The 13,735-nt window shown below is 39.3% G+C and overlaps 1 protein-coding gene across 1 annotated transcript in view; it reads right to left on the reverse strand.

Moving 5' to 3' along the window:
* Positions 1–13,735, reverse strand: part of Gp210 (nucleoporin 210) — a 37,535-nt gene that overhangs the window by 8,625 nt on the left and 15,175 nt on the right. Inside the window, exons 21-30 of the mRNA XM_043023598.2 lie at positions 13,189–13,352; positions 12,676–12,877; positions 12,338–12,517; positions 12,015–12,227; positions 9,947–10,111; positions 9,487–9,578; positions 5,105–5,291; positions 4,733–4,908; positions 602–761; positions 1–37 (exon numbers count right to left, since the gene is read on the reverse strand). The exon at positions 1–37 is cut by the window's left edge and continues 188 nt beyond it. Of these exons, the coding sequence (XP_042879532.2) occupies positions 1–37; positions 602–761; positions 4,733–4,908; positions 5,105–5,291; positions 9,487–9,578; positions 9,947–10,111; positions 12,015–12,227; positions 12,338–12,517; positions 12,676–12,877; positions 13,189–13,352 (1,576 nt within the window). The remainder of the gene's footprint in view (positions 38–601; positions 762–4,732; positions 4,909–5,104; positions 5,292–9,486; positions 9,579–9,946; positions 10,112–12,014; positions 12,228–12,337; positions 12,518–12,675; positions 12,878–13,188; positions 13,353–13,735) is intronic.

A 13,735-nucleotide genomic window follows, 5' to 3' on the forward strand; every position in this document is an offset into this window, starting at 1 on the left:
AGGACAAGCAAATATGTCCACCAAGAGGTATCACAGTCTGTTGAAAGCATAATGCTATACAGTGAGTTCATATCTATGATATACCTAGTTTGATGTCTTTAAGTGAGAGAGAGAGAGAGAGAGAGAGAGAGAGAGAGAGAGAGAGAGAGAGAGAGAGAGAGAGAGAGAGAGAGAGAGAGAGAGAGAGAGAGAGAGAGAGAGAGAGAGAGAGAGAGAGAGAAACATACATACATAATACCTATAAACTATTTCTATTAGTTTTTACTACCAAGAAATGATAGTATTTCAAAAATACATAGATAAAAAATCATACAATTTTTCAAATCAACATTCTTGATACAAACTACACTACTTTACAATATCACAAAATACACAATGTATATAAAACAAATAAAAGGTCATGCTAAAATATGCCAATGACGGCATTGGAGTAATTACACATCGAAAACAATTACATAATAACAGTCATTATACAAATCAATGGGAGAATTCTGAGCAATAACTGAGCAATAGCTTATCTTTTATTATGGTTTGCTATCTCTGGTGCTATGTAACTGCCCCAATAATGTTACAGAAGAAGACTATACTAAGCATTACTAACCTTGTCAGGAGAGATGCCAACCCCAGAGTTTATGCGGAGGAAGCCACTAACAACAGCGTCATTTTCAGTCCAGATATGAAGAACTGTTTGGCCTGTTCCACGTACTGCCACCTGTAGGGTGTTATTTGTTCCCCCACGTTTCACATCAATAAGATCAAATCTGGAAAATATATTCAAACTTATCAATTTTCATCAATGAGTAAGTCAACTACAATTGCTAAATTGGTGTATAGCCAATCCTCAAAAATAACTTCCAAATAAAGTTGTCTCACAAGAAGAAAAAAAAAAGTTGGGATGTTAATCCATTGCAGACAAGTGTCATGACATACATGACACAGGAGTTTTTAGCCTAACGGCAGCCGTCGTAACATATATGATGTTGGGGGATTTTGGATCACTGTTTCTTTAACCATTCGCGCTGGTTGTCATGCTATCACATCATGGGAATATTTCGCTCCGGGCAGATGACGTCAGTTCAGTTCAGACAGATATGCGAAGACGTCGCTTCGCCCGGGCTATATGCTCAAGGCGGCCCGGCCTCTGCCAGCTATAAGTGCTGACTCATCTTATCTAATCTTATCTGATCATCATCGCTGAATTGAATTCAGCTCAGTTCAGAGAGATTTTGCGAAGACGTCGCTTTGCCCGGGTTGTGTGGATGGGGTAGCCCGATCTCTATTGGCTATAAGTGCTGACTCATCTGATCATCATAACTGAACTTTTACCGTGGCGGTCGGATTGCCTGTAGGCGCTCCAGTTGCCAGGGGGCTAGTGACAGGCATAGCCGTCTAACCAGCCCGGCGGCTGTCGTCTCTGGGCCCTGCCTGAGGAAGCGAGTGTGCTCGCATTCCATCAGGTAGTGCTCTAATTTGGCATCCGGCGCGCCACAATACTCACAGCGTTGCTCATCTTGCCCAATAGTGGGGATGATTTGCCATGCACAAGGGTAGCCTATTCTCAGTCTGTGCAGACTGACTTCAGCACACCTTGATATTATGGGAGAGAGTATCAGCGACTCATAGCCTGTGGCGTCTGAGTACCAGCTGGCTGAGGGGGAGGTTCTCACATCCTCTCTGTGGCACTGCAGGGCACCGACCTGACCTGCAGCCATCGTTTTACACCTTAGCAGTTCCTGGCTAGGATGCACCACAAGATCACTCAAGGGTTTCTTCCTGCCTTCCTCCGCTAACCTGTCAGCTACGTCATTCCCTTCAATACCAACATGGCTTGGGATCCAGTTGATGATGATGCGTCTTCCCTGATCCAGGATTCTCTGAGCAATGGTGAAAATCGAGGTTACCAGGTAAACGTTATCAAGGGGCGTGCTTTGTTGCAGGCTGTCAATGGCGGCCCTAGAGTCTGTGTGTATAACAACATGCCCGTCCGTCTGGGCTGCATGGGCTAGGGCTCCCATAATAGCTACTACCTCTGCCTGGAGCGAGGAGGCCTTGTCTGATACCCGCATAGCTTTCTCTATGCCCCTTGCTGCAAAACCGGCGCCTGCAGTGCGGGTGATGGGGTCTACAGAACCATCCGTGAAGTAGGTTTTACTATTCAGCGGCGTGATTGCTGTAATGTTCCTCTCCGCCTCAGCCTTCAATAGAGGCGGTGAGTACTGTGTTTTTCTTCTTGATAGACTCATGACAGAGAACTCTATCAAGGATCGTGCCCACGGCGGGGCTGAGACATAGTCAGGGTGGGGAAGGTCCATGCCCTTAATCAGTAGTGTCTCTTTGAGCTCAAAGCGTTTCAGCACTCTGGTTGTTTGAGACAGCCAGGTGTTGTTAGCAAAGAGCTCTTGGTTTTGTGCACTCTCTGTCTTAGCTGCGAGTCCAGTGGGGACTGTAAGACATTGGCAAGGAACTGGGCCGCCATCTGATCAATCCGGGTGTCCAGGGGAAAGAGTTTGGCCTCCAGGAGGAGGTTAGTAACCTCAAGGAGGTTAGTAATCAAAGGCAGGCTGCTTGCCTGGATTGGCGATTACTTTCGGAACAGAACTGCCAGAGTGAAGTTCCAAGGTCACCTTTCCAGGCATTTGCCTCTGGAGAATGGCACCCCTCAAGGAGGGGTCCTTAGCCCGGCTCTGTTCAACATCATGTTAAACATTCTCGACATTCCACTCCCAGCGGGGTGCACGATCATTTCTTATGCAGATGATCTAGCAATTATCTCCACTGGGAGAAGAAATGTGAATCCAGTCAGAAAGGCCCAGCGTTGTCTGGACCTAATAACTGAGGAATGCTGCAGAGTCGGGCTTAAGATCTCAGCAGCCAAATCGAAGGCAATGGCGCTGAAACATGATGTCTGTGATCAAAGACTGCGAGTCCAAGGTCTAGAGCTTGAGTGGGTACACGTCTACCAATACTTGGGGGTATGGATCGATAAGAACCTCACCTTCCGCTCCGAGATCAAACATCTCTTAGACCGGACCAAGGCAAGGCTCTCTGTCATGAGAGCTCTGTTTGGGCGGCGCTTAGGGGCTGGACACTGCGTACTAAGATCTTTTTACGTGCACGCTGTCCGTCCCATTGTGGACTACGCCTCCGTCGCCCTGATCACAGTCAAACCTGGACTCAGGAAAAGACTCGACATCATGCAAAACGAAGCCGCCAGGATTATTCTTTAAATTATATTTAATTGCATAAATAAGTACTACACATTTCAACACCACTTCATGCTTATTGAGTACGTGTTTGTTGTGCAATTATGCCAAATTTTCAATCCAAAAATAAGATGAGGCATATTTATAGTATCAGTTCTACTAACATATTGCAGATTGGGGGTAGATTAGCTTGCCCATTCTCCAGGATGGGTTTTATTTCAGAGCGAGGCAGCTTCACGCAATATACCTTCACTTTTCCCACTTTCTTTCAGTCACTCATTGTAAAACTAGTATTTTTTGTGTTCTATTGTATTGAGAAACTTGTATGTCACATGACAGGCACTATCAATGGTGCAGTTGACAAAAATTGTAGTATGATAATATCAACTCATTGTTTTCTTTAAACTCAGTGTGATAGAAGTATTGCTATAATTGGAAAAATATAACCATCCACAATGAAGATAGCATGAAGAGGTAGGGAAGAGGAAGGAAACCTGTGGGCTTGGTTTAAGTCACCTCCCTCTTCTCAGTCTGCCTGCACATCCTTCATCACTGGTACTTTAGAGCAAGAGGTTGGCAACTTTGTGCCATCATTCTCTAAAGATAGTGCTTATTAGGTTTTGGATTTTAGATGAAACCCATTTTGCTTAGTATTATGGAAATTATAGTCATTATGATTGGAACTGTCATCATCTCTCACTCAATATTTATGGTACAATTAACCCATTGACAGCGGATGGCATGCAATAAGTATGTACATATGTAACTATGTAAAACATGTATTTAGAGGGAGAGCTAATAACATGATAGGACGTCATCTGTGCTGGTGGATGTTCCAAGTCAGAAACAGAACCGGAAGGGGTCTGGGAACACCTCAAAGGCTACCCCAATAGCGGAGAGTCCGACTCTGTTCACAGAGAAGGACTTGACACTCCTGCTGAAGACAGTTGTCACAGCAGTTGCGACGGCATTGGGAAGGACCAGCGAGGAGGCGGAGAAGGCCGTCGAGATAGCCATGACGGCAATGACTCAGACCGTCAATGCCCTGAAGGAAAAGGACATGAGGCCCAAGGCCACAACTCCCCCTCCAACTCAGGGCGAGACTCCTTCTCCCACCCCAACTCAGGGCGAGACCATTCAAAACTTAAACGGTGAACATTTTAACCATGTCTACCAAAGACGATTATCTAAATATAACGTCATAAGCCATACGAACAGAGCCAAAGTTGAGTTTAACTGCCTCAAGCACAATTTAACCCTCTCTGGACGGGTGGTACACTACTGTACCGCTCATTCAAAAGCCCGGTGGCACCATATGGTGCCAGTCATTTAATTGATTTAGGCCTAAGTGTTCGAAAGCCCCGGCATTGTGACATGCAACGCTGGAATGTCCCCGTCGTAAGTGGGTTAATTCATTTTATGACAAAAATGTAGCTAGTCATGTATAAACAAATATATATTGGTAAATATAAATAAATAAACGAAATATAGTAATCCCTTGAATCCAAAAACAGAAAAATGGACTTTACCTTGATGGTCTATAGGCAGGCTGGGCATTTGTAGCATGGAAAATGCGCCCACGGTTGTCATGGTATGTGAGTTGAAGCATCATAGTTATGCCAACAGGGACTACACTGAGGGACTCTCCTGATAAAGTGCTCATAAACACATCTACTCCAGCTTGTAGGTAGGTAATTTTCTTCACCTTTAAAAACAAAATTGGAATAAAATATTACAGCAAACTCCCCCTTATATCATATATACACTAACATATTTCAGGTGCAAAAAGGCATTATATATATATATATATATAAATATATATATATATATATATATATATATATATATATATATATATATATATATATATATATGTCAAATAGCTTCATAGCATGCTTTACCTCCACTAAGATGGCAATACTTTGTGTGACTCCAAAGTTCTCTTCAACTGTGACAATCACTGTAGCCTGACCAGTTGTGCTGCCAGAATTTACAACACCATCTGGGCTAACAGTAATTACATCAGCTGCTTTTCCTGAATTTCTGTTACATCCTTCAACTGCATATGATAGTCTTCCATTACCATCTCTGGAATTCATTGTTTTAAAAATAATCAAATAATACACTTGGCATAAAATTCATAATCTTACTCCATTCCTGTATGCCTTAAGCTGGAACTTAAGCTGTCAAAAAAATGATATTTTAATGTCTACCTTCTACTGCTCAAAAATAATACTATTAGAAAATGATTTATTCTAAATTCTACAAATATGGCAAATTAACCCCCTTCTATTCCAAAATGATTATGTCATACAACTGCAAAAGACCTGAAAATACCATTGCCATTATGGATATATGACTTATGAATGCATTCATCCACAAATCACTGGCAGTAAATGGGACTAGTTTATTCACCCTACAGCGACAATAGAGCTGTGCTCAATTAACAAAGTCAGTGATAATGTTTGACATCATAACAATTTTGGGCTTCCAGCTATGGTATACTGACTTACATAAGGTAGCCACTATTATTCCAATCCTATTTCTTCACTTTCTATAGAAAAGGAATTATTTCATCTGACTATTGATATCCATAACCATCAAAGATCCCTGAGTACCATCAATGATAGTGTGTCTTTTGGTGGCCTTTACAGGTGCAACATCTTGTTGGGTTTATGTGGTCATCGATATGACAAACTGAAGTCTGGATGTATAGATAAAATACACAACACCCCGTACATCACAGCAGGGGGAGGAGTTAAGTCAATATTACAGAGAAACAGTTGTTTATATTGTAGGAAACAAAAGTTGGTAAGATGTTAATATCACATTCCACTATCTATCTACATGGAGTACAAGTTCTAAGATATAAATTTCTAAGATAATGTATTTTTAAATGTAAATACCAGTTACTATTTTAACTCAATCAATAATAGTTGGAAGAAATAAGTAGAGAAACTAATTTCTGCCTTGAGTATATCTCACATTGTATGAGGCCCCTAATATCCAAGTGCACCAAATGAAACAAAATCTTCTGATCAGTAGAGCAACCTTAAGCTACAGAATGCCCATGTTTTTGGGTTTAACCCTCTCTGGACGGGTGGTACAGTACTGTACCGCTCATTCAAAAGCCCAGTGGCCGGGCAGCACATTATTGTGCCAGCCATTTAATTGATTTAGGCCTAAGCGCTCGAAAGCCCCGGCATTGTGACATTCAAGGCTGGAATGTCCCCGTCGTGAGTGGGTTAATACTCTTATTATGCTTCACAGTATGATAGTCCCTGTTTCTTCTGTACACCAATATCATGGCCTGAGAAAGTATCAAGTCACCTAATGTCTCAGGTTAGAGAGAAAGAGAGGGAGAGATGGAAAATGGCAATTGTGCTCTCAGCTGAGTAGCTCAGTGCAATGTTACCAAGTATAATTTAAGCTAGGGATACACTATAATAATCTGATTCCGGAACTACACTCAAGTCAGGGATTACCCTTCTGGCCAGGCCTAGAGGCACTATCTAGACAACTAGGGAGCCAAAACTAAAGCATTCTTTGCCCAAATTATGCTCATTCTCTTGTTTGTAATGATAATCTATAGTCTATAACCATCTTGGAAATTTGTTAAATAATTATGTGCAAAATTATAATTACTTTTGTTCCTTTTTCTATGACCTTTTTTCAATTTGAAGCCAGCCTAACCTTGACTAGCCTGGGGAGTGTAAATGTAACTAAAATGGGAGACTGGAAAGCCAGAGGATGCTCAAGGACAAGGGCTGAGACTTAGTGGAAACCATGATTTAACCCATCCAGGACAAGCTGCATCTTAAGATGTTCATCCTGGGTTAAGCATCTCAACCCATTGCGGACGGGTGTCATGACATTAATGATGTAGGAGCTTTGCCCTGATGACAGGCGTCATGATGTACATGACATTCGGTGACTCAATCCATACACAGTGTCTAAAATGTGCTCCTGTGCCAATATGGATGCCTTTCACTGTGGTACTCACAGTCACAAGCACAGGTTTCCTTCCTATTCCGTACCTCTTCATGTTATTTTCATTATTGATGGTTATATGTGTTTTATTTGTTTATGACAGCACAAAAATATGAGTAAAAGAAGATAATGAGCTAATATGAATCATATACTACAATTTTAGTCAACTGCAGCATTGATAGAGGCTGTCATATGGCACATAGAAGTCTCTAAACTCAATTAACCCATTCGTGCCGGATGACATGCAGACACGTTTCGTGGTTTATGCGTCAGACGGCGGTGACGAGATGTCTGGGCAAGGCCGGCGCTCTGGGTGAGTGAGCAAGAAAAAAAAAAAAAAAAAAAAAAAAAAAAAAAAAAAAAAAAAAAAAACACACACACACACACACACACACACACACACACACACACACACACACACACACACACACACACACACACACACACACACACACACACACACACTACGACGACGCTCTAGGAGATTAGGAAGATTCAAATTATGTTGCTTCAAGCTGCCTTGCTCTAAGATAAAGCCTATCCTGGAGACTGGACAAGCGAATCTAACCCCGTCCAAAAGGGGTTAAGATATGTTCTAGCTTTATGATATGTGTCTATATATGACATATTAGAAAAGTGAAACTAATTAGCATTTGGAATGTTACCTTACTTACACAATTACAGGAATACACAGCTTGTAATTTCAACAAAAAGGAAAAATACAGTATGAAAGTGTTTCGACACCATTTAACCCATTCGTAAAAAAAAAAAAAAAAAAAAATTATATAACATCTTTTTGTTGCCCCACTAAAAGAAAATGACACTTGAAAAACGTTTAGGAAGAAAAAAAAAATTGAAAAAAAAATAGAATAACACTAAAAAAACAGTGCAATAACATCTTTTTCGACTGATATACATCGGCGTTATCGGGAGTAGGCGAAATTCCGCCCCGGCGTGAATGGGTTAACCTGCCTACCACAGAAGAGTCAAATATTGCCTGAATTCACTTTCCCTTTTTTTTCCTTCTCACACCCTTGCCAAGGTGAGTGATTCTGTTTAACCCATTCATGCCAGGGCCGTTCCGGCTTTGCACGGTCGCAATACCGGGGTTTTCGAACGCATAAGCCTAACGCATCGAGATTCTCAGACGCACAAGCCGCGAGCCTGGGCTGCCCACTCGCTCACCCCGAGTGCCGGGCTTGCCCTCATATCTTGTACCGGGTGTCTGACGCAAAAACCACAAAACGTGTCATCATGTCAACCAGCTTCAATGGGTTAAGTTGTCTCCAAGGCTATACATTACAGGAAAACATGGCATTTGGTACACCTTTTAACCCATAATGGTGGCATGACATACATGAATGCACAAGATTTTTTTGCCTGACAACAGGTATAACACCTGTTACAGGTCATACAAGTTTTTGCCCTAACAATGGGTATCATGATGTACATGACAACAGTTGTCATGGCAATTTTGATGTTGGGGAGAGCGAATCCCAGTGTCTCTTTATTGTGTTGTGAGTAATAACTCTTTAGTGACTGATGATGACAACTTGCAATTAAAATTAATATAACTTCCATAATATTTACCAAAACAGATCTGATTTAAAATCCCAAGCATAGATGGCACCACTCTCTCCTAGCACTAGCATTAAAGAAAGATATGAAGGGCATCCACCTATTGTCTCTAATCAGCAACAGCTTCAAAAGGCAACTACAGACAACAAGATGCTGACCTCCTACTCTAAAGTGCAGGCAATGTAGGTTCTACAGGCAAAATGAGAAGAGGAAGGTGACCCAAATCATGTCCAGTATCTCAATGTGCCCCTGTGCCAGTATGGCTGCTAAATAATACATTATCTTAAATAAAAATTATGACTTGCAGCTTGAACTTTGCACAATTGTAGCTAAATTTTACTTTGTTTCAGGCTTTTGGCATCTGGTACACTGAGCTATGAAAGACTTCATATATACTCAACACTAATGTGATGTGAATGGCTGTATAAACTATGTAGAATACCTATACATCTATCATCAAATCATAATATTACACGCAATAACATATAACTGCCCAATAACTGGATATCGGGCACAATATATACTAATACATTGGCATTCATTGTATCTCATATGGATCCTAATACCAAAATGATTACCATAATCTTTACACTATTTTACTGTACCTAATATAATTCCTCATAAGCAAATCTATAGTAACCCACAATGTGAAATTTAAACCACAAAAACTCACAATTTTCAATTCATTAGAAAGCTTGCTTATTAAATTACCTACCTGTTGGTCTTGATTTTGGTCTCTGCTTCAGGAGATAATAACAAACTGGAGGATCCATCATCAGGATTCTTTAGTTTAAGTGATTCAAACACCTGTATGGTAAAAGAGTTAGTTTCCACATACCAGAAATTCAAATATAGATCAACTAGAAAAGAAAATCAAGGAAGAGACAGAGAGAAAGAAAGGAGAGGAAAAGACTTCAATAAGGTGAAACTATGTACACACACCACATTTTTTGCAGAGGTAGATGATGCACACCTTTTCATACAATACTCATATTTTCATGATTCATTTTAAGATAAAATAATAATTTCTGTGCAGGAGATCCTTACTTTATTTGAGTATGTGTAATACAGTAAAATATAATAAAAATGTAGTATTTGAAAATTATATGCCCTTTTTTTTAAAAGATAGTAAATCACAATCAAAAGCTACCTTCCATGTGAATTTCTTAACTTACCTTGACCTCTAACTTATCCATAAGGAGAGCATTATCTGTCAGTTGGAAGTTGGGGAAGCTGGATGGAATAACTGGTTTCACTTTGAGAGTAATGGTTACACGACCAGCTTGCTCTGCACTTAGCTGAACAATACCATTATTTTCTTTGGATTCTATAATTCCATTCTGTGGGAAGAAAGACTTTTAAGAGTTCTGCTGCATATCTATAGATGCAAACATAAATAATCCCTTCCTTACAAAAATTGTCTATTGTACAAGCATACAGGGCCTGTAATCACCCATGTGTTTACAGGCATACCAGAGACCTAGTCTTGAGCTTTTATCAATGGCATGTTGGCTTTAAATCAATGTTTTCATTTTTCTCTCCTTTTTTCTAAGCGAAAACAAGTATATCTTTTGGTGAATAATGGTATCCATACAATTAAATTAATTTTCGTCATCTTTAACCCGTTGCCAATGGGACTGTTTTAGTCTAAATAAAAGGGTATTTCAAATGCCCAATGCCTAGGGTTATTCACCCACTCTGGCTGTGGCCAAGTGCTACTCGGCTTATCACCTGGCACGCCAGCCAGATGGAAAACCGCAACAAAATGTCTCATCCTCAGTGGCTAGTACTGCCACCATTTGACGTGATATCCTGCCACCCATTGTTAACAGCTTAACCCCTTGGTAACAGGCCTATGTAATTGCTGCAGGGCTGCCACTTTTCTCCCTAACATCTGCTCCTTTATACATTAGAAAACTGAAAAATTTCTTAACTTTTTTGTGTTCTGTCTTCACTTTACTACTATTATAATATAAACTACTAATGCTTCTCCACAGGGTACAAGTACATGAAGGTGAACATAACACATGAAAGCACTAGATACTAAGTAACAACGGTAAAATACTGTTAACCCACTGGCGCCGGGTGGTGTGATATCACATCATTGGACTACTTCAATATTGCCGGATGACATCCTATCACATCATGATCTCTCTCTCTCAAAACATAGGTTTTACATCATTAAGTATGTATATAAAGATGGGAGTATCATTTGAATTGAGACATTTTTATTCACTTGTAAAAATAAAGTAAACAAATACAAAAAACCCACTGAATCAGGCAAGAAAAAAGCGTTCTAAGAGGCGCAGCGCAGCATTACACTGGGAGAGATCTCGTGCTGAGTTACTGCGTGCACTTATTATCTAGCCAGCAGTAGTGACATTAGTCAAATATAAACCCCGGCATGAATGGGTTATGAGGCACTGAGGAAAAATATACAGAAAAAATTTACCTATAAGAAAAAGGGTTAAAATGTTAAAAGTAAAAAAAAAAAAAAAAAAATATATATATATATATATATATATATATATATATATATATATATATATTCAGGATTGGTCCATCAAAGAGAGATATGATATGAAATTTTTTGATACTGTCCAACTGGACTATTTGATTTTCAACTTGTTCCAGAACTTAATAAAACCTAAAATTAATATCTAGAATGATTCTAGGTATGATGATTTACAGGTGTCAGAGCACACCCATTCAACATCAGAGAATTTCTGGTAATGCCTAGAGAAATATAGCATGAAGGAAGTCAAAAATATAAAGGGTGCTCAACACTTTTATAAACTTTATACATAAATGACAGGGAGTCAATTAGACATTAATGGTGTAAATTAAAAGTTGAGTTAGGTAAAAAAAAAAATTAGTAGAATGCCCTATCAAGTAACTTATGCTGACAGTCATCTGCAAACATCCAGACCTGTGAAAAGTATTCAAAATGTGGCAGAATAAAAGAATAAAATGATGTCAGGACAGTAGTGTTACATGTGAAGTATGAAGTCTGGCAAAATATTTTCTTTAGTATTATAAAGAAAATATTATGCGCATTTCTCCTTCTCAAACTTAGTTCCACTTGGCAGTGCAACCTTACACACCTTGTATATGGTTAAAAATGCTCATGGCATCAACCTGTTACCATCAGCCTGCAAGGATTTAAACAACTAAATAGTCATCTCTGTGTCCATTAACAACTTGAGTAAAAAAAATACAATAGCTGTACTTTCACGGTTTTACCTTCTTAAATATTCCAGTAAAGGTGGCAACTTGCTTGTTGCTGACAGTCCACTCAAACAGCAAAGGTGGCAGTGCAGTTGCATATGCAAGGGGGTTCTGGTCCTCTTCATTTCCAATGGCATAGAGAGGCATGGTTGTTCCCGTCTCAAGATGCGTTAGCGGGGCATGAATGTGGATGCTTGTCAATGGCACAACATTTACGATCACTGTGTCCTGATAACAAGATAAACTCTTCTATCATAAATGCATATTAACAAATATAAAAGCTCACGTTGTCTTCATCAAGTCATAACACTAAAATAATTTTTGCCATGACATAATACCTGTGAGTAAACAACCGTTCCTCCATTTTCCTTATTGATGCTAATAGCTTGAGCAGTAAGCATTGTGGTGCCAAGGGAAAGAGCTGTGATCACACCAGTGTGTGATGTGTTGGCAATCGTCTCATTCAACATGGAGTATACAACTGTGGCATCAGGATATGGTCCACCTTTTGTTTCAACCTGGGAAAAAGGTTATGATAAACAAAAATACATCTTTAGATATCAAAAGAAAAAGAAGAAGAAGAAGAAGAAGAAGAGAAATATATATTCATAAATATACATACATACAGATATTTGAAAAAAAATCCCTAAATAGAAGAACAACTGTAATGTCTTACTTGATAATTAGCCCCAATAATGAGGGTGATATTCTTGGGCTGTAGTGTGAGTGGAGGGAAGACCTGCACAGGTTTAGACTGACTATGAATAACACTATCTCCCATTGGACCATTCCCTGCACTCGCTCTAAGAGTCGTATCACCTACATGCCGACCAACTACTTCATATACAGCATTGCCATCATCATTGGTTCCTTTATATCTGAAAGAAGTTCATAACCAGAGATTACTTTTAAGTCATTGTATAACCTTTAACAAAGGTCAAGAATCTTTAAAAATTTGATGCATAATTAAAACTTTCCTTTGATTTGCTCCATGAGTCAACTAATATATGTAACTCTAGACAGAAAAATTGTGAGTTTAAATTAAAAGCCATAGAAACAAGGAAACATATTTTCATTTCCTTAAATCACATAGTTTAAAAAGCTTTAATATAACTTTTTAGTGCCAGAGGTATACCAGAAATAAGTTTCTAATCAGAGCCTAATTGCCACTTGAAATATGAGAACTTACTTGGTTGTAATAATATTGGCTTGAGGATTCAAGGTCAAATCCATGAGAAAGTGTGCAGGCAGTGGGTTCCCACTTGCATCCCTTGCTATGACCTCAGCCTCCAAAGTTCCTCCAAGTTCCACACGATCGACCATCACCAAGTCCAGGGATACAATACTGGCCACCTTTAAAAAATGTATATAATAAAAATTACAAATTTCAAAATCATATGATACATATACACAGCAACCCTCAATTTCATGGTCCTGGATTTACAGATTTCAGATCCTGAAATTATCCTCTACTAAGCTTAATAATTGATTCCAACTACAATTTAATTTCCAACTGCTCATTAATCACAACTGGCTCTAAATTAAAACAGACTTTTGTGCACATTTCAGAATCTAAAGCTGAGTGTTCTCCTTCACTTCTCCTTTCAGATACTGAATAGACTACTGTATATTGTAATAATAATACTTATCATTTCTTCATCATTATACTTTTTTTACATCAAAGACAAGGAAGAAATGGTCCCTTATATGTTTTTTTATTATATGGATTTTTAGTA

This window comes from Penaeus japonicus, unplaced genomic scaffold (genome assembly GCF_977035675.1).
Source record: "Penaeus japonicus unplaced genomic scaffold, GWHDUDI00000001_assembly GWHDUDI00000013, whole genome shotgun sequence".
Classification (NCBI taxonomy): Eukaryota; Metazoa; Arthropoda; class Malacostraca; order Decapoda; family Penaeidae; genus Penaeus; species Penaeus japonicus.